Source organism: Musa acuminata, chromosome BXJ2-6 (genome assembly GCF_036884655.1).
Source record: "Musa acuminata AAA Group cultivar baxijiao chromosome BXJ2-6, Cavendish_Baxijiao_AAA, whole genome shotgun sequence".
NCBI classification, from domain to species: domain Eukaryota; kingdom Viridiplantae; phylum Streptophyta; class Magnoliopsida; order Zingiberales; family Musaceae; genus Musa; species Musa acuminata.
The window spans coordinates 687557-708226 of record NC_088343.1 but is presented as its reverse complement, the minus strand read 5'-3'; the positions used below and the strand labels follow the sequence as shown (position 1 = coordinate 708226).

The following is a 20670-nucleotide window of genomic DNA, read 5'->3' as shown; positions in this document are numbered from 1 at the left end:
TTTCATTTACGGGTTTTGATTCTCAAGTAATGTATACTAGTGATGACTGTAGAAGGCAGAAACGCAGCTTATGCACCAGTTCTTCGAAGATACGATGAGTGTTTCGTTTATCACAATGGAAGCTCCTGATGCTGTGAATCAGGTTAGTTCTCTCTTGATTAAATTATGAAGTTGGTATCATTATTTATCTGTTGCTCTTAATTCTAGCCGTTTGTTAGTTTTTCAACTTGATTTGTAGCTCTTCTTTTATAGCTGTTCTGGTTTCTTTCGGGCACCTGCGTCTAGTGAAACGTGGTCCGATGAGTGAAACGTGGCTTGCTTCAACGTCCTGAGCTCGTCACACGTGGCGCTGAAGATGGCCACTCATAAGACTATGCGTGGTACGGGGTACGTTGGGGATCAGGCGTGGCCCTAAGTGGTCGCTACCGGTGGGGCCGCAGCTGGCCAACTGCCCTTGATGCTCCTTGATCGTCTCTCGTCGTGGGACGAGTGGGACTCAAGTAGTTTGGGGATGGTCCGTTGCAACCGGTTTGGTTTACCGGACCCAAAGGTGCAGCTGGTGGAGGGAAGAGGGGAAAATAATATCCGTATGTTCTCTCTCTCGTTCTCGCTCTCGCTCTCTCGAGCTGCGACTTGAGAGTATGCCATTCGAGGCGATCGCCTCCGCCTTCTTGGCCGCCGCTCCATCCCTCACCTTCCGCCGCTCCGTCGCGGGCCTTCCCCTGCCCTCGCAGCCCCCCTCGTCGTTCCTCCCGCGGCATCTCCCCGTCCGCGCCCTCATGAAGCGGAACCCCAAGCGCTTGAAGTACTCCGCTCCTCGCTTCTTCAAGGTCGGTCCCTCCCCCCCACCCTTCAATTCTCCCTCATCAACTTCGATCCGATTGTGGTTTAGGTTCTGTTGCGAACATACTTGGAATCTAACTCTCTCCTTTGGTTCTTGGTCGACAAATCCAAAAGAAATCGGAAGCAATGGTGTACGTGGAGATGGACCCCTTGGGGTCCGAGACTTGGAGGCTGGAGCCCGTCATCGAGCTTATCAAGGAAGGGGCCGTCGGTGTGATTCCTACTGATACTGTGTATGCCGTCACTCCTCTTCGTTTAATTTCCTCTCTACAATTCTGCGGCCTATTACGTTTGCCCTGTTTTGAACTTGACGCTTGGAAATACAGATTGCAGTTTCGTTATTGATTGTACCGTATTGATGATTCGGAAGATGAAGTTGTGAAAAGTAACTTCTCGTTTTGTGGTCTACAGGAATAACATCGCCGTCGTTGTTAATAATATGAAATCATTGATCATGTTTCATCTGACCACTTTAAGTGTTTAGACGGTATGCAGGATGGTAATAGAGCCATTCATATCTTATCCAGCCCAACACATTAATTAATTGGAAACTTCCCTTTGGAGGTATTGGAAACTTTATTCAAATCTACTACTGATGACTACATCAGCATATGAAAGCGATATCAATTGTGAGCTTTCACCAGTAATTAATGGACCATAGGAATTCCTATGTCTTCTGAAAAAAGAGTGTGCTATGGAAACAATATGATGCTTATTCATAGCTTTCTACGGTCTTAGCAAATCTCCATTGCATCATGCTATTGAAACCAGAATAATTAAATCTTTTCAGGTATGCCATTGTTTGTGATTTGAGAAGCTATTCATCCATCGAACGCCTCCGAAGGTATTGTCCATGTTTCTTTTCTGTCATATTTGTAAATATATTTTCTTTACGATGATTATTTCTGTTAGACTTGTATGTCACGCAAACTTGTTTGACAAATTCTTTTCTTACACATGCAGAATCAAAGATATAGAAAACAAGAAGGCAAGAGTTACAGTTTGGAAGATTGGATACCATTGTTCATGAAGCTTAGTACTAGACCAAACTTCCCACTTTGTCAACAATATATAATTTTGTTTTCTAGCTGATAATGCAAAATATATTGTTTAAATTTTAGTGTCTTTGTGGTTATTTATTGCAGAACATATTATTACCTTTTTTGTCTATATTCTGCATTAGTTCTGATTGATTCAATGTATTTATGCAGCCTCTCAGTATCTTGTGTCACTCGTTTCAAGACATAGATAAGTACACAGTTGGTTTTCCTCGTGGTGATGGACGTGGACAAACAAACATATTCAGAACTGTTAAGCACTGTTTGCCTGGGCCTGTAAGGAAGATAATCTTCCAGTTCTTTGAAATTGAAAATTTCTTTCATCCTGAGATGTGGTTAACTGATAGCAGTTCTTGTTGAACAGTATACTTTTATTCTTCCTGCAACCAAAGAATTACCAAAACAGTGCATAAAATCTGGACGGACAGCTAGATATGAGTCAAGAAAGCACGTCGGTGTTCGCATGCCAAATGATTCTATCTGTCAGGCCATATTGCAAAATCTTGATGAACCTCTGGTTTCCACGAGGTTGGTTTGAATTATTAAGCTAAAAGACAGATTTGATCTCTTTCTCTCACACATTTCTTTTAATAATCAAACGACTGCACTATCATGCTGAACTTAGTGTGAAGTGGCCTTCAGAAGATCAGTGGATGCTAGATCCTGTCATAATTGCAGATACTTATGAGCCAGAGGTATGTTCCCTGTTTTCACTTATTGTTTGATTTTGATGAATAAGGCTCTCTCTCTTCCTCCATCACATAAAATAAATTTATTGAAACTGACATTTTTAAGTGATGATAATGATATCATTGACGCATGTGTGAATTCTTTAATTCTCTGAAATTATACATATCTTCTTGGTAGTTGAACCATAAGTTCTTGGGTTGTATCTCATTTTATGTAGTACATTTTTTACTGTGATCTATTTGTGCCTAAGTCATCCAAATAGCTCAGTTAATTCAGTTGCATGAGCTTAGATCATTTGCAAAAGGCAATCTTCCTATTCATCACCTCACCCTCTGGGTCCTGCTATCTGCCTTGTTTTGAAACTTCACATATATCATCAGGATTTCTGCTCTAGGTGATCCCTAATAGCACAAATCTACTTTAGTCATTCTATGGAGACTTTAACAGTTAAAAGACTGCTATAGAACCAGACAAATTTGATCAAGAGACAAGACTAATAATAAGGTCTTTAATCACAGTAGACATATTGAAAGCCTAGAAGGAACAAAGGTAGTAATTCTGGTTCTTCTGTATTTTGAGAATCCTTCTATCATATATTTAGTTAGTTTTTGTTCATCAAATGATACATTTGCCTTTTTAACATTTTAGTGTTCAACCCGATCTTTTGTTGTTTGACATTTTCCAGGGACTTGATTTTGTTGTTGATGGTGGTATTAGAGTTGCTGATCCATCCACTGTGGTTGATATGACAGGAAAATATCCAACAATTATTCGTCAGGGAAAGGTATGTGGATATAGAAACCTAAAACTAAAGGCATTACCCCCTTCTGTTTCCTATACCATGGTTATATTGATGTCTTTGCTGAGTTTCTGTGCACATATAATAAATTAAGGGAAAGAAAGATCTGCAAACCAAATTTTCCCTGTGGCTTTTCAGATTTTTTTTCCTTTGTTGGAATTTTTATAATTTTCAGACATTTTCTTCTTTGACTAAGACGGTAATATGACAGAAAAGTTGATATGGCACAACCAAATGTGGTGTCATATCCATACCATATATCTTCACCAAGCAAATCATTTTCATATAGTTGAAAACTTAAGGACAGAAGTCGTCCTACTTGAATCTTTTAGTTCTATGGATACAGTTTTTGTTCCTTTAGATTTGAATTAGTCTGTGTTGCTTGGTTGACCATTTCCTTCATTCTTATTCTCCTTCAGAAATCAGGGGCAGGATTGGTCAAGCAACTTTTTTCAGCTTGTGTTATGTGAGCTAAAAGGTTGCATCATTAACCTTCTTTATTTAGAAGGGCTTATTATATAATATATTATGCCAACAAATATTGATTATTCTATCTTGATGTAAGAGAAGGCATTTAAAGCATTAGTGTTTGTCAACACTCACAATGCCCACTTCAACTTGGTGAGAATATGAAAAATGATATTACACTTTGTAAAAAGAGGTGGGTGATGAAGTAATTACTGTTCTTAGGTTTTGTAAAAAGAAATGCAGTCATACAGTAAATGGTGAATTATGCAACAGATTTTGTTAAATTTGTTTGTCACCAGAGAAAATTAGATGAAGGAACAAAGTGTTTCCAGTTAGCAATTAAGAAAGTATATATGTGGAACTGCCTCTATTGATGAAAAATTATGGTCATTTAGACAGAATTAGTTAAGTGATCTGGAAGTCTTGTTTTGTCTTTATATGTAGCAGGAGCCTTCAAATATCAAAGCTGTTTTTAACTCTATTTTCAAAGTTATAAGTGCCTATCAAAGAAGAAGAACCAAGTTCAGGTAATTGAATGTGTTGGTGTGACTTCATCAATCATATATATGATTTTGGATTTGTTGGTGTTAATCTTTGCTGCCAATGGATGGTTACATTTGTCGAAGCAAATTATCAAGTTCATATCGCTGTGAGTCTGTCAGTAGAGGCATCTATTAATTATTGGTTCCAGAAATTGTTTCTCGGTAAATGATTTTTCTCCAACACGCCACATAAAGAATGTCCATCTCATTTTATTGTTATTCAGGGCCCTAAGCTGGAGTGGATGATAGTGGAAGGCGAGGATTATGGTGGTGGTCCAAGTGAGTTGCCTTTTCCCCAGGTAGCTTGAAGGCATCATTATCTCCCCCAATCTCATGATCATGCTTGTGTTTGATTGTGAACATCAATTTGGAAATAACCGCCAATTTACAGCACGCCAAGCGACAGAGATGTCAGGAAGTGAAAAAGAAGGTGCTGTTAACATACCTTCAATATGATGTTGTGTATATATAGCTAATAAGATATTGTGTTGCAGTCTTTTATCTGAAGATTAACATGCAGAACATTTGATACTTTGTTCTGGTATTCCCAGTGTTGCAGTATCATTAAGGTAACAGAAGATGGGTTGTCCTAATCTGAAGCACATTGTTTCTTATTGTGGTTGCTGAAAATTGCTGGTTATTGTTGACTTTTGTACAAAATTGCCTCGGTTTTTTTGAATAAGACATTCTGTTCTATGAATTTAAATTGGGGCATCAGATCAAGAATGTTTTAAGCTCTACTGTTAACTTGCTTTTCCCTTCCATTCTGGGAGTTAGTTCGTTGGGCAATGTCTTCGGGATCTGGTGATTCTATGAACCTTCTCTCCCTAATCCATGAATATTTTTAAGCTGATTTGCCTGTCAATTATTATAGTTCAAAAGATAATGTGTGTTATAGGTTTCTAATCCTTTTGTCTTCGTCATCGATATGCGTGAAATGAAGAGAATATATTTGTTTTATTATCTTTAACAGCCAGGCTGATCTGCGTCTCCCGTTTTAAGAATTTGCAAGCATTTTATGTGAGCTACAACTTAATTCCATCTAGATATCTTAGTTGGTGTCAGGAGAAAAATTGGTGATGTTCTAGTCAAGTCAAATCGACATGGATTTTTTGACTCGATTCTTTGGACGTTAAGTTTTAGTGAGGAGATGATACATGAAAATAATAAAAAGTGTCTGACATCGATTATTAAATCAAAAATAAAATTTTATATTGGGTAAAAAGAGGTGAAATATTCAGGGGATAACTTAGTAATCATTTTTTTTTTTGAGTCATGCGGTAAGAATATTAATTATATACTCGTAGGTATGGGTATCCATAGGAAAGATATTTTATATTATTCACGTAAATATGAGTTAAATAGGTAGAGCATTCCTCATCCCATAGTTGTATTCGTATCCAATTCATTAATAAATGGGGTTGGTTCCGTTGAACTCGAGAGTCTTTTGAGATAGATATAGAGATTATAAAGAGTTTCTATGATTAGGACTTTGTTTTGACCATAGGGCATTTAGACTACTTACAGACCAAGTACTTTATTCCGATTAAATTTGAGATGTAGGGGCCTATAACCTGATTAAACCAACGTTACTTTATTCCGATTAAATTTGAGATATAGGGGCCTATAACCCGATTAAACCAACGTCCTATAACCCGATGTTTAGATTATTTTGTTTGTCTTTGGATGTATTGAACGTTGGAGTTCAATTCCCCCCTCTAACCACTGGTGTGCATCAGGATCTCACTCACCCTTCCAAATGATGCCTAACTTATGGTGTTACCTCATAGTGTTCATCGTGGAATGTTGATGTACCGACATAACCTCAACTTGCAAGCTTTTCTTCGCTTGCTTTCTTCTGTGCAAAGGACCAAGTGACCACTGTCTTGCTACTTGGGAGGGTTCAAGATGAGGAGTGCCTCAACTAGCAACAAAGGTTAGAAGGAACGTTTTATCTTCAAAGGCACAGGTCGAGACAAGGGGTTTAGTCTTAATTGGTCGAACGAAACATCCTGCATATAACCCTCCCCCTACTTGAACCCCAAGTAAATAGCCTCAACCTAGCTTCTCCAAGTACAATTTGAATTTCTTTCTCCCGAATCACCTTTTCCCAATATTTAATTTACTATTGTAGGAATGGATCACTAAGCAATGAAGAGATATAATAGAGCTGGTTCATCCAAATTCCTTAGGAGCCAACACAGAGGTCCCAGTCCAGATTGGAGCTAATAGACCTCTGGCCCCCGAGGAAGAAGAAGATGATAATGATGAAGGTTGTGCATTCTCAGGCGATGGCCCTCAAGCCTGTCTGATCGAAGTCTCATTTTGAGATACTATAGAGACCCAACCCTCCATAGTGTACCCTTTGCATTTGATCAGTAAAAGTTTCTTTCTGCAACTCAGAGGCATCGTTTTTTTACACTCGAAACCCAAAATACTTACCCACCCGACGCAAGGCGGCACGGCACGGCACGGCACCTGACACCTGAAATAGGCCTTAGGGGTAAAATTTTACCACGCAGCTTTCTCGACACCCTTCAAGATGCAATATTATATCAGAAATACTTAAGCACTTGAAGCATGAGTTCTAAAACGAACAAGAGCAAAAAAAAAAGCTACAGTACCCGTAAGTGTCCAAGAAATTAGTTTGTTATGGAGGATAGCCAGCATTTATATGTTATGTTCTGAAATGCAACATCACAAATGACTCTCGTTTAGCAGCAAGTCTCGAGCACATCAAGCGAGGAATGGCTGCTGCATCAAAGCCAAATGTGCTTCCTGGAGAATATGTATCTTGCAATGGTAATTAAGAAACTCTGTATTTAAAGTCAACTAAGGCTCTTGAAACTTGACTAAAATCTGTGTCATTTGTGGTTGGTGCTTCCTAACCTACAAATACAATAGAGGAGATTAAGCCTACATCAGATAACAATCACATTTTTACATATAAGTCAACCACAAGTAGTACCTTGACACCAGCCATAAAAAGCAACTTGTGAGAGGCAATATATGCAGCATCAGAATTGCCAATCCTTTTATCCACATAATAGATGACCTCAGAGACACCAGACTGCAAGAACTAAGCATCATCAGAATCAAGTAATGACCTAGAAAACCGAACATACATCAGACATAGTTGAACTCCTGACAGACTGCTAACAAATACACAAAAGGCAAACTCTACTTGAAGTAACAAATCGAGTTTCCAGACGAAAAAGCTCCTCCTCCCCTGGATCAATTTTTTCTTTTGAAATGTTTCACCATCTAAACAGATATAAGGGTATCAAGTCCTTACCTTGGGCTTATCATTCTCAATTCTGTATTACGAAATACATGTTCGGATAGCTTTGATTCATTTTCATCTATACTTATTAGATATGCTCTTATATCAATACTTATTATATTTGCATTTATATCTATACTTATTCACTTAGTTTGCTTGTTTGGTTTATTATAAACCACTTTTAAATAGGGAAGAAAAAGGAATCGAACATCATACATTAATAGATGAATGATCACAACCTTGTGGTGGTCATGCAAATGTATTTACTTAAAATATGTGGAGATCCAGTTGGTGCCAAATGTAGACGTGGTCAAAGGATTCAGGATACTTTTGTCTCTCTAGTCATGGAAATTGGGAATTCAATCTCATCGTGTCATTCGCTTTTCATTTTTAAGATAAATCCTTCTCTAATCTTCAAACTAAAAGAAAGATAAGCTTCTCTCAACTTTTACAAAAGAAAATTACATAACTACAAGTGAATCCTGAAGTCCAAGGAAAATTGATAAATTTGTTGGTGCCTTTTAAGGGTTGACATTCTGTCGATAGCAATTGATAACATTGCATTAAAATTCTATGGGCCTTTTAGATTATAATTAATGATCTATAGCTAAATTAACATTGATAGAGAGAAGCTGGAAGAAAATTTATGTCACCCTTGGCAACTACTCTGCACTCACTACTACATTCCCTATTTTTCTTATGTAAAAATATCCGATGAGTTGATAATCTTTAGTCTACTCGAATAACAACTCTACTAGAACTCAAAAAATAACAATTCAAGTTTTTTTCTTAAGGTAAGCATTTGATAAGAAGCCCCTAAAGTGAAGCCCATTCCATGCTGTTCCTCGTTAGTGTAGCCTAAAATAGCCTTCTCAACCCATCTACCAAAGAAATGATGTGATCCTAATGTGAAACCCAATTGGCTAAAAGCTCTCGTTCTACATCTAGAGGTCTTTCATCTTATTGCCTAAGAACAGAGAGGTTCAGTAAATATTAACAAACTCATCAACAGAGGCATCTTGATATGGCAGCACCATCATGATAATAATAACAATGAGTATCATAGTCGTGTTATTGAGTATCATAGTCATGTATAGAAGAAGCAAAGTGCCATGATGATGGAGAATAAGAATGAAATAGTACACATTTAAGGCCACTCATGTTCTTAGTCTGTCAATTTTATCAATTCCACGACAATTTATATCAGAACCCAAACTAATTGCTTGTGATGTGGAGCAATAGGTGGCTTTCAGCATGATTTGCTTATGTCTTGCTTATATAAGATGTGAAAGATAGAAATTCATAATAACTCATGTTTGTTCTTCAATGCATGCACTGTATGCAATAATTTAATGCACTCATAAATTTCAAGAGAAAATCCTGATGGGGTTCACAAATAATTTTGATAAATCATTCTCTGACTCTAACTTTCACACTCTTCTCATATTTATTCTGAATGCATCACTTTTGAATTTTCTGAATGTCAACACTAAGATGACGAGCAGGACGATCAGTTTCCAAACGAAAAGCATCAGCTATGTAGCCAAATAATCCTCGGGTATAATGAACTCTTTAATGTTTGAATAATTGAATCTACAAAATGTCTAAACAAAACCAGTAATATGACAATCACTAATCTATTACATTTATTCAGAAGACCAGGGAAGATGCATGAGAAATCCGTAGAGACACCAGTTATTGCAGAAAACATACCTGGATAATAATCTTGGCACATTCATTGCATGGGAACATTGTAACATACAATTTCTGCAAAAGTCACCAGATGTCAATTCTCTGTCTAGATTTACCCACTAAACTGTAGCGGAATAAATTGAAACCAAAGTATAAGGTTTCTTACTCTTCTTACGGAGAGACAGAAAATCACTACCTAGCACCTCTAAATTGCAACAAAAGTTATTACCAATTTAGTTTAAGATTTAAGATTACATGTAACCGCTACTACGTTATGGCATGCTATAGCCATTGAGCGAAAAAATATCATGCATCAATGAAGATCCTATAAGCAGAATACTTCAACCCTTCCTTTCAACCGACGTTTACCAGTAATTCTTGGAGCTTTTGCACATATTTTAAGTATTGTATTTAAAGTCACAATCATAACAACATCAAGGAAAGCTCAAATTATGCATGCTAAATTGGCTTCGGATAATGTCAAAAGAACTTCAGGCCAAAATGACAAGCATATGGTCATAAAGCTTCCTATCTTCTCAAAAGACAAAAAAGAGCAAAGAAATACATCTTATAACCAACAATATATAAGTCAGATCTGTTAAAAGCAATCCATTATATACAAAGTGACATATCACTGTCTTATGTTAATTAGACGATTCCTTTTGACACCTTTGCACATACAAAATGATTCTCCTGTGTCATCCATTCTTACCTCACAGATCAGGGATTATCATGTCATCTATACCCTCATTAATGAAAGACCGGTCCAGAAATGCACAACAGTCTCGCTTCCAACACTTAAGTTGCTTGCAAACTCCTTCTGTATATTGTTCTGGTTAATTTGATAGCAGATAAGATGCTTCGTAGTTCCATCATCTGAATTTTGTGTTCTAATGTTTAATTTGAATTTATTTCTCTGTCATGCCTCCTCATTAATTAACAAGATCTTTCTCAATTAAAGAAACCCTCAAACTAATTCTGAAATCACCTGAACTGGATGCAAACCCTACTACATGCAAAGAGGAGGTGACCCTATAATTCCTTAAGCCCTTTTCAGCTCATCACCTGCCACCTGCTGTAGTTATAGCCATCACTATTTTCACTTAATGAACAATTTGGCACCCATGATTTCTTGAAGAACTTACTGCTATTGTTTGACTTTTAAAAGCACCTTTCTCCTCCAACTGTGGCCTCTAACTTCTATCACTTCTTTCGTTTTTGTTGCATACTTGGTCAAGGGTGTGTAACAGGTATCAGTCACATTAGACCGGAAGTCCTCATAACATCTACCTTTTATAAATAATTAGTGTCCAAGATGTGATGAAATTATGTTCTTGAAGGTTAAAATACTGTGCCAATTATGTTATATCACAATGAAGGCATAAAAGCTTCTAATTAGTAACCTGTAAAGAATACCAACAGCTATATAATACATTTGCCAGAGGCAATAACAATTAATAAAAGAATTAGTAAAGCTAAGTATATATTATTTGAATGTATAGCCACTTTGGCTAATAACAAAGCTCACCAAAGAGATAAATGCAGGTTGACTTCATGCAACCATCATTGTTATCTCATTTAACTTTCAAGCATGCCAAATTAATTCGGTCAAAATGAACATCACCAGGGTGCTTAAGGCTTAAACGATATCAAACATTAATTCATCTTTAAAAATCATGCTCGTCTTGGAATATGTACTGCATTGTTATTGACTCCAGGTTACAACTTCTACAATCATCTAGCTGACAAATAACGTCCTAAAAATTCAACATCAACAAATCAATAATATTTTAAAAAATCAGGTGCCAAGATAGGCGGTCAGATATAAATTTTAAAACTATCCATAACATTTCTTATCAGTAATAATGATAAATATTGACCTGTCCAGCAGCAGAGGCATGGTTTGTGTTTAAAATAGCATTAACTTCTGCATGAACAACGTAACTGCACAAGAATGAAATGAGAGGTCATGAAATGTTCACTTATTGTTCAATCATTCTAAAGTATCCACCTAAAACATAATATATTTTGACAACTAACAAAGTCAACCAGAGAACATATGAGAATAGTAATTTGCACATCAAGTCCTGATATAAGAAGACAATAGGGAGTCCAAATCACCTTATTACCTTACCAGAATCCTACACAAAAGGAAAAGAGAGAGAATCCCTATTAACTGACTAGCATTTAAAGAAAAAAGAAAATTGTAGAACAGAGAGTCACATAATTTAAATACTTCGCAATGCAAGAATCCCTATGACCTACTTTGCAACTAACAAATGACTAGTATGCAAACTATACCTCATAAGCTATCCTATATATCAAAAATCATCATGTATCCAATGAGTCATTTAATCATATATTAATCAAAAAAATAAAGACATCGAGCTTAATAGTCATACCATACTAGGCAATATTTTTCAGCAACAGAAGTGTGGATTTTAGATGCAAAAAAGAAAATTAAAAATGCCTGTTGAACCACATAATACTTGATACTTACGGGTACTTTGTCTCCAGTGGATCTCCATTTATAGATTTCTGCAATAACAAAAACAAGGAAATGACATACCATTGTACTTAAGCAATATGTATATTTTCTAAAAGGTCCTTGTCACCTGATAAGAAAAATTAAATTCTTTTGACATGACAGTTTAATAGAAAATAAGTACATGAACAAACAACACAAACAGGTATCATCTGCGAATAGAACAATATATTAAATAAAGATCTATAAGCACAAAGATTTCCTATCTATGACTGAATATAAGTTGATATTGAAAAGAAACTCACCTTCGCCCAAGGAAGCTTATCATCAGAACAACCTCTTGGGAATCCATTGTAGCCAATTCCTGACTATACAAATAGTAGAATTACATATCTCATGAACTTAAGGAATATATGACTCACGGTGGTAAATCATATTCAGTAACATGCATCACAAGCTTGATAATGAATTAAAATAATCTCTTTCATGTAGTTTCTCATCATAAGTTAATACAACTAATTAACTAATTAAAATTAACAAAATTTAGCTAAATGTTTTTACACATATAGCTAGCAAGGACCAAACATAGCAATATGAGCCTCATGAAATGGATTTGCAAATTCTAGTTATTTTTTCAGCACCAATGATAGCAAAATACAACTTTTACAGCCATTTTCTGGAATGGAAGAGATAAAGATTCATGAGGACACAGATCGACATCTTTCCCAATGTATTATTAATTCCAGCATCGTTGATTGTGCAATTGTTATCTGAACAAAGATTAACTACAAGATAAAACTAAGATTTGTAATTATTTATTGGCATGCAAAGGTCATCATGTCCTGGGAGGAACTTTCAAACCAATCACATCATGTCAATTAATCACAGCCTTACCTAAATATCAAAATCCTTGATGTACATTAATGAAACAACTAGGATTTGTTTCACAAGTTGGCATACTATAAAATAATAATCTTAGAGACGAAAATGGTTCATGGTTTATCCTTAATGATCCGGAATTATCTGTGCATATTTGCAAATACAAAAACATCATGAATAAACAAATCAAACAATTATGCTCAAGCATAACTTCTCGATTATGTGGATCTAAATAGCAATTGAGATATGAGGCAACACAAGAGAGGCCCAGATGAGTACAAATAAAGAACTTCAAATAACATTACAATCACTGTAGCCTCCATTAATAACCTATCACAAGAAGCAGCAAGATGGTTTTGGCATTGCAGATATTGGAAAAGGAATTTTCACTGCCATAGATCCAAGTGAACCATTATTGTATATTATATGTGACAGAATGAAAAAATAAATGTTATTTAATAATCCAGTCATTTCCATTCTTTAATAACCCAATTATTTTCATTCTCCAATAGAAACACCTTGCGCCTAGAGTTCAGAGCTGGTATCTAAAGCTATCATCTCCATTTTCCAATAGCAACACCTTATGCCCAGATAGTAGAGACTGGCTTTTTTAGGTTATATTTCCATATAAAAGTAGGAGGAACCAGTACAGAATAAGATACATTGCAAGGTAAGGGCATCAGACAAACATGCAAATTACTGCTCAGCTAATTTACAATATGACAAGGCTACTTTGCACCATTAAGAATCACTTTGACCACATAAAATCAAAATATTAGCAATTCAAGAAATTCATTTTTTCACTTAGTTATTTATGATATACTTACATACCATTTGAAGAGTTGAATATTGGAGCTATAAAAGATTGAGTAAAATAAATTAGCAAATCAAAACTTTATCCTCACCAAGGATTATATCATCTTGACTAACCAGGCATGCTCCAACCTACACATTATCATCAATATAAGCTCAGAATAATATAAACAAACAGATACAATAAAGCCAATTGCAAAAAACCCTGTGTACAAAGGTATAAATACATCCAAAAGGCAAAATAATGCACAGATATGCTTCATTATATCAAATCACCTATTTTGCAAAGAAAAAGAGTAGAATAAGAACATACTTGGAAAATTAGAAAGCCTTTTCAGACATGCAAAAATAGTGTATGGTCCATATTTATAGCACATACAAACATTTATATGAATGTTTGGATACCAAATGTGGTGCCACTTAACTTATGAAAAGAGAACTAATCTCTCGATCATGACATTTGAACAAAGGGAGAAAAACAGTAAGGCAAATTCAGCAATAGACATTTCTAAACGCCAAGTCTCAAAATGTACAGATGCATCACCTAAAAGGCTCAGTGAATATCATTGAATCTGAAAAAAAGAATAAAAAAACAGACATTCAGGCTGCACAAACTGATCATAAAACCTTGTTCTGAATTAACATGAAAGAATATATTACAGATACACTAACAACTTAATGGATCGTATCATTCTTGTAAAGCATATAACACACACTGAAACAGTTTGTATTGACTGATAGAACATAAAGCCATTCATATCCTGTTCACGTAGTATGCTCCAGCACCTCCACAATTTTTTCCCCTGCATGTTATATGTCAATTTCCTTGGTGTTCTTTTAACACTTCAAAAAGAAGTAAAAGCATTTATTTCGAGATCAAATTATCTTCTACAAACTACATTTATCCAAAATCAACAATTTTCCTCCAAATCTAAGGGCCAAGTAATGACATCCGAGCAAGGAAATATTATGTTATTTAATGGAACAATCAGCAACCCTAACAAGCAAGGAGAAGATTTACACAATAGGTTTCTCATTGATGGTAAGAACCTCAAAGCACACGAAATAGAAAAAGGGCATAACATCCCACCGACCTGCCTGCTGGGATCTTTGGAACGTTGGGCGGAGAGGAAGGCGATAGCCATGAAGTAATCATCCCAGCTAATGTACCTGGAATCCGACCAAGACGAACGCCTTAAGACCTAATCACTCGATTAAAAGAGAAGAGAAGAGCAAGGAAGCAACTGAGCGCGTGCCCTTCGCGTTTGGCGGGGTCGAAGGGGCTTCGAGGCGGGACTCCGCAGGCGGAGCCATTGGCGTTGGGCGATGGAGGGGAGGGGAGGCGAGGAGGAGAAGGCGGCCTGTTAGGGTTGTCGGGAGAGGAGGAGAAGGAGAGCAAGCGAGCGGCGAACAAGGAGGCGAGGGCTCCAATGGCGGCGGAGATGGAAATGAGAACCAGGTCTCTCGAGATCATTGCGGAGACTTCCAAGAGAAGAGGAAAGAGAGAGAGTGAAGCGAGGAATAAGAGCGAAGAGCTGTGGCGGCTTCAAAACCGTTCTTGCAAAGCCTTGAAATGACAAATTTACCCATAATAATAATAATAATAATAATAATAATAATAATAATAATTAATAATAATAATAGTTTTTTTCATACCGTGCTGAAGCTCGAAAATTTTTGGTATATCGCTCTTGGCCATGTTAAATGATCATTTTTTTCGGTCGTATCTCTAGTCGTGCTTCAGCCTTTGTTTGGTTGCCTAACCCGTCAATCCTCCTTGTGGTCAATTATAACTCTCTCACATACAAATGATGGTAAGCGGAGGGGGTGGTCGATATTGCCTGATAGCTTATACACGAAGATAATATATGACTTTGAGAAATGAGTGGGGCTATCGACAAAGCGAACTTATACACAGAGGTACAAACAAAAAAGAGAATAGGAGAAAAACGATCAACATCGAGGAGGAGGAGGGAATGGTTGACGAGGGTTACGATCGATCACAATGGGCAAGCGAGGGTTAGTTGGCGAGACTCCCAAGTGTAGGGCGACCTGAGGCAAGGGTCGATAAGGGTAAAATGATTATTTAAAAAAATATTTAAGAAAAATCTAAAGTTATGAAATTCACCCTAATAATAATAATAATAATAATAATAATAATAATAATAATAATAGTTATTTTCCAAGGAAAAATTATTTTTAATTTTTTTTATTGGTGTTATTTTATTTTTCAAAGGGCACTCACACCTTTTCATAATCTTGATCAGAATTATGATCAAGTATAATTTTTACGAGCACAAACTTCATATTGAAGACTTACGTTGTTATTATAATGTTTTTGGCACCCTCACCCATGTATAATACTTATATTATCAGTTATAATATTTTTTAATAACTTTGTAGTATATTTATCACCTCCACCAAAATATTGTGAGCCTATTCAAAAACATTATAACTGAAATAAATGGATTCAAAACTCAATAAAAATCAACTCATATAAAAGAATAGAGCTATATATATATATATATATATATATATATATATATATATATATATATATATATATATATATATATATATATATATATATATATATATATATACAAAATGACATTGAGAAAAGATTTAAGATAATTTGATTTGCAACTGAGACTATGACGTTGATTTGGCACAACACCTGATACTCCACCCAAGATTATCTTCACCCTCAAAATTCCCCACCATCAATCCAAAATTCCCTAAAACCACATTCTAGCTAGTGTTGTCATCTATGGAATCTCTTTCCTCAAAAACATGCCTTGTTAGTTGATTATAAGAGGCTGTCCAAGTCTCACATTATCATTCTTAATGTCCATAACACTGAAAGAACTATCACAAGTTGCTCAAGCACTTTATATATCATGACATCGATGGAATTCAGTTCAGGAAGGAGCATTGAACTTCGATAAAAAAAATTGTGCGTCTCCTGTTGGTTTCAGTGTTCTTGTCAGCATGCACTATGAAGATGTTAGAAGCATCAGATTCTCCTAAGGAGGTGAAGAAGAAGAAGAAGAAGAAGAATATAGCATGAAAATAATGCAAAGTATTTAACAATGTCATCTGCAAAGTGTGACGTGCAAATGGATTGTAGTGTAATGGAAGAGCAAATGGACATGAGACGAGATCTTGGAAAGCTTCCTTTTAGCTTATGTTATGAGGGAGGTGTTACTCTTCTTGTCTCAATAGAAGTAAGTGCATGAAATGTTGTGGCATAACTTTATTCTTGTACAATATTAGCTTTAAATGAGTAAGAATTATTATCTATCCATCCAAAGATGGCAAAATGAAACTTTGAAAAGCTCCAACTTGCTAAAAATACAAAATAAAAAAAAAAAATCTTGGGTCACTACTAGCTTAAATTGGTGGATCAATTTTTGTAGTGTAAATTTAATATTTTTATAAAATAATTATATAGTATATCATAATATTTGACAACGATAAGTACAAAATATCTTATTTTTTAATTATTTGGAGTCGACTATATATATTTTTTATTATTTAGCTACGTAGAAAACAACATAGTATTGGTCTTCTCTTTCCTTGATTTTACACTACAAATATTAATTATCTCATATCTTTTAAATATAATTTATATTTTTTTCTTAGGGTTTGTCGATGTCATCTTAAATAATTCTCTTACTTTATTTTTTTATCACTTTTTATGTCCATCTTAATATTCTGAAAATAATGAAAGTAGGAGAATGAAGTAGGATGAAAAAGTAATGAACATAATCAATTTTTTTCTTCACCCTTATAATTAAAGAAATTTAAATGTCAATTTAGTGTATTTTATTTATTATTTATTAGTGAATAGAATCGATCAAAGATCCAAGTATTTTTAGCTCAATTTGAAAGAAGTGCAACTGTGCTAGTGTAGCAACACCATCCTGAGAAAAGCATGAATTCCATGGTCTCTTCCCCATCAAGCTCAGTGCTCCTCCCTCACATCTCTCCTGCTTGCTTGGGGAATGACCAAACCAATAATTTAAGCTCTCCTTTCAACAACATGCACGGAATAACCGTTGCACCTCATTCCATATCCCCCCATATCTTTCCCAAAAGTTTGCTCGCCCATGGCACTGCTGCTTGGATAATTAAGCATCCACAGCACCGGAATCAATGCACCAAGCCACCTTCACCTTCACCTTCATGCCACATGTCTCAATTCCCATGTATATATACTGCCATTCCAACCTAGGAGATGACCATCGTCCACCCCCAGTCGAAGCTTGCAGAGGAGACATTCTTCCCTGGGAGCAAAGGCGAGAATGATAAGCTGGGGGGACATCTACAAGGTGGTGGACGCCATGGCGCCGCTGTATGTAGCACTGGGCCTCGGATATGGCTCGGTGAAGTGGTGGCGTGTTATCACGCCGGAGCAGTGCGAGGCGATCAACCGCCTCGTTTCCTGCATCACCCTCCCCCTCTTCACCTTCCAGTTCACGCTCCACACCGACCCTTTCGCCATGAACTACCGCTTCGTGGCCGCCGACGCCATCTCCAAGGTCACCATCGCGCTGCTCCTCGCCGCCTGGCCCAAGTGCAGCAGCAAGGGCAGCTACTGCTGGTCCGTCACCAGCTTCTCCCTCGCCACCCTCACCAACTCCCTCGTCGTCGGCGTTCCCCTCGTCGGCGCCATGTACGGGCCGTGGGCGCAGGACCTTGTGGTGCAGCTCTCGGTGGTGCAAGCCATCGTATGGCTCACGCTGCTGCTGTTCGTGTTCGAGCTCCGGAAGGCGGGATGCGGTCTCTTCTCCGTGGCCACAGCTCCCTCCATCGGTAATGTGTCGATCGAGTCACCGCCGGCGAAAGACGCAGACGTAGACGTCGCTTCGCAGCCTTCCTTCTGGTCGCTGATGAAGACGGTGTGGCTCAAGCTCGCGCTCAACCCCAACTCATACGCGAGCATTGTGGGCATCACCTGGGCGTTCATCGCGAACAGGTACAGGAAGACAAAGACTCGAACACCATGCTCATGCAAATGGCGTTCATGGAGATGACTTGTGATCATTGTTTCAGGTGGCATTTTGAGATGCCGAGCATCATGGAGGGATCGGTGTTGATCATGTCCAAGGCAGGGACAGGGATGGCCATGTTCAGCATGGGTAGGTGAAGAGATCAAGCTTCCTAAGGTTGAATCTAATATGCATTTCATGAAGGGGTCGCCATGGTTTTGCAGGACTGTTCATGGCTCTGCAAGAGAAGATACTCGCGTGTGGACCGAGCTTGACGGCATTTGGGATGGCATTAAAGTTCGTCGCAGGGCCGGTGGCGACCGCAATCGGAGCCATTGCCGTCGGACTTCGCGGTGACATCCTGCATCTGGCAATCATACAGGTAATATACTTAATTCTTATACAGGTAAATGTTCTTTTTATTGACTCTAAGAACATTTTGCAGGCTGCACTGCCTCAGTCCATCACCTCCTTCATTTTTGCAAGAGAGTATGGATTACATGCTGATGTGCTCAGCACTGCGTAAGTTGACATTTACCAACACAGACCATCAATTTAACTCCATCTTTACTGGTCAACCATGAACACTTTGTCCTGTTGTTGCAGGGTGATCTTTGGGATGCTGGTCTCTTTGCCTGTGCTTGTTACATACTATGTGGTGCTAGGTTTTCTGAGTTAACCTCAAGATCCTGATCCCTTTTTCCTCTCCAAAACATTATTCTCTTTCCTTCTTCTGGATGCGCATGAGGTCCAATTCCTGTGTTGGAGATCCTACAATGATGTAGCATACGTTCCTCGCTGCACAAGTGCAATGAGTTTTGGCTAATATGATGACACTGTAACAAGCTTGCTTGTCTTGTTTTCTATTGACTCCATGATCATCTAAAGACAAGATGCAGAAACTGAAATCAAGTAAATAAATGACAATAATACAAAAAAACTCAATCTTGTAGTCAGCTGACCAAAAAAAAATCCTTCATCGTACGAAATAATTGTTACAAGACCCGAACCCAAGGCATGAGGCTTCCACTAAAGACGTGTAACTCTTGTCGACCGATCTTCTAGCACGATCAACTCTACAGTATATTTACTCTACTTTGTTGATCTAATCAATCTCCTCTAGTGATCGACTTTTCCAATGATTCCCTATCACTGTTCAATTCTGCTTGGCGAGCATTCCCTCTGCACTTACATTGGTACCTACTACCCAGTATTTTTTTCTAGCGTCCTCATCATATTCTTATCAACTATCGAACTCACCAGCATCTTGGATCTACGATCGACCTCTTGGCGATAATCTACTACCTTCTACATCCTCTTGACTGCACCATTAGCACTTGCAATCGAGAGAATGGCTTAAAGAGAGGAAGGAAGATATCACTCTTTTCTACACATCTTATATCATATCATCCTTTATGTACTTCTCAAATCTAATCTCCTCCAACAGATCAAATCTCTACCATATGTGTATCCAAACTAGATTATCAATTGGTTTTAGATTTTTCTTATTGGATCATAACATCTTTTCAGCATATCTTTCTCCTATGCTCCAATTATTTTTTTTAAGAAACAATAGTTAATCTCAACTTACAGGATTTATATCTATCAACACAACTACTATAAACCTCTTCGAGCTTTCTAATGGTGATAATTATGTATTTTGGCTAGCATAATTCATCAATCTCATATTTGGATGTGATTTATTAGGCTCTATTGATAACTCTCTTAGTTGTCTACGAGAAAAGATTCAAATATAAGGAGAACACATCCCAATGGCAAATCGAATCATAAGTTATGGCTACGACAAGATCGTCTTATTATACAGTCATATAAGTCTCAGTCGTTGGCTCCATAGTACCACTAATCTCTTCATGTAGTACTACAATATGAGCATAGTCCAAGTTATAAATCACCCTCGTGAATCGCTCTCGCACTCATACGCTAAATCTTTTATATACTTTGATAAAAATAATATAATATGAAAGTAATTATATGTAAAATCTAAAAGTTATTATAGATGATTTGACTTCAATAGGTTATCCTTTAAGTGAAGAAGAAGTCATTATCCATACTTTCAATGACTTAGGAGATGAATATAAGGAGCTAACGATAGTAATTCAGGCA

At 37.0% G+C, this 20670-nt stretch overlaps 3 protein-coding genes across 5 annotated transcripts; 2 read left to right on the top strand and 1 right to left on the bottom strand.

Annotated features, from left to right (window-relative positions):
- The first annotated feature begins 2 nt into the window (after positions 1-2).
- On the top strand, positions 3-4993 carry LOC135614077 (uncharacterized). Of its 3 annotated transcripts, none has more exons than XR_010487423.1 (11): positions 3-142; positions 253-830; positions 958-1076; positions 1634-1687; positions 1807-1831; positions 2055-2177; positions 2266-2429; positions 2527-2596; positions 3277-3375; positions 4625-4830; positions 4952-4993. XR_010487423.1 is itself a non-coding variant. In XM_065111098.1 (11 exons), the coding sequence occupies exons 2-10, from the start codon at positions 642-644 to the stop codon at positions 3858-3860; spliced, it is 894 nt and encodes a 297-aa protein (XP_064967170.1). In that variant the 5' UTR covers positions 3-142; positions 253-641; the 3' UTR covers positions 3861-3868; positions 4625-4993. The 3 variants fall into 3 exon arrangements, 2 of the variants coding, with proteins under 2 accessions (XP_064967170.1, XP_064967169.1); XM_065111098.1 differs by adding an exon at positions 3810-3868 and having other exon boundaries at positions 4625-4993; XM_065111097.1 differs by having other exon boundaries at positions 4625-4993.
- Positions 4994-7027: 2034 nt separating this feature from the next.
- LOC135614075 (uncharacterized) lies at positions 7028-15073 on the bottom strand. Its single transcript, XM_065111091.1, has 9 exons — positions 14809-15073; positions 14647-14722; positions 13645-13684; positions 12166-12224; positions 11876-11913; positions 11256-11319; positions 9397-9450; positions 7369-7470; positions 7028-7289 (listed from the first exon to the last, which is right to left on the bottom strand). The coding sequence occupies exons 1-9, from the start codon at positions 15024-15026 to the stop codon at positions 7233-7235; spliced, it is 708 nt and encodes a 235-aa protein (XP_064967163.1). The 5' UTR covers positions 15027-15073; the 3' UTR covers positions 7028-7232.
- A 2727-nt stretch (positions 15074-17800) lies between these two features.
- Positions 17801-19410, top strand: LOC103971093 (auxin efflux carrier component 5-like). Its single transcript, XM_009385042.3, has 5 exons — positions 17801-18533; positions 18611-18696; positions 18771-18928; positions 18992-19068; positions 19153-19410. The coding sequence occupies exons 1-5, from the start codon at positions 17860-17862 to the stop codon at positions 19223-19225; spliced, it is 1068 nt and encodes a 355-aa protein (XP_009383317.2). The 5' UTR covers positions 17801-17859; the 3' UTR covers positions 19226-19410.
- The last annotated feature ends 1260 nt before the right edge of the window (positions 19411-20670 follow it).

Bases quoted from the DNA above. Each gene is read 5' to 3' on its own strand.
- LOC135614077 (XM_065111097.1), top strand. From the start codon at position 642: ATGCCATTCGAGGCGATCGCCTCCGCCTTCTTGGCCGCCGCTCCATCC. The intron at 1,077-1,633 runs GTATGCCGTCAC...AAATCTTTTCAG, and splicing joins GTGATTCCTACTGATACTGT to GTATGCCATTGTTTGTGATT. The intron at 3,376-4,624 runs GTATGTGGATAT...ATTGTTATTCAG, and splicing joins CAATTATTCGTCAGGGAAAG to GGCCCTAAGCTGGAGTGGAT.
- LOC103971093 (XM_009385042.3), top strand. From the start codon at position 17,860: ATGATAAGCTGGGGGGACATCTACAAGGTGGTGGACGCCATGGCGCCG. The intron at 18,697-18,770 runs GTAGGTGAAGAG...ATGGTTTTGCAG, and splicing joins GATGGCCATGTTCAGCATGG to GACTGTTCATGGCTCTGCAA. The intron at 19,069-19,152 runs GTAAGTTGACAT...CTGTTGTTGCAG, and splicing joins GCTGATGTGCTCAGCACTGC to GGTGATCTTTGGGATGCTGG.
- LOC135614075 (XM_065111091.1), bottom strand. From the start codon at position 15,026: ATGATCTCGAGAGACCTGGTTCTCATTTCCATCTCCGCCGCCATTGGA. The intron at 14,723-14,808 runs GCACGCGCTCAG...GTCGGATTCCAG, and splicing joins GACCCCGCCAAACGCGAAGG to GTACATTAGCTGGGATGATT. The intron at 7,471-9,396 runs GTATGTTTTCTG...TAGTTCTTGCAG, and splicing joins GTGCCAAGATTATTATCCAG to TCTGGTGTCTCTGAGGTCAT.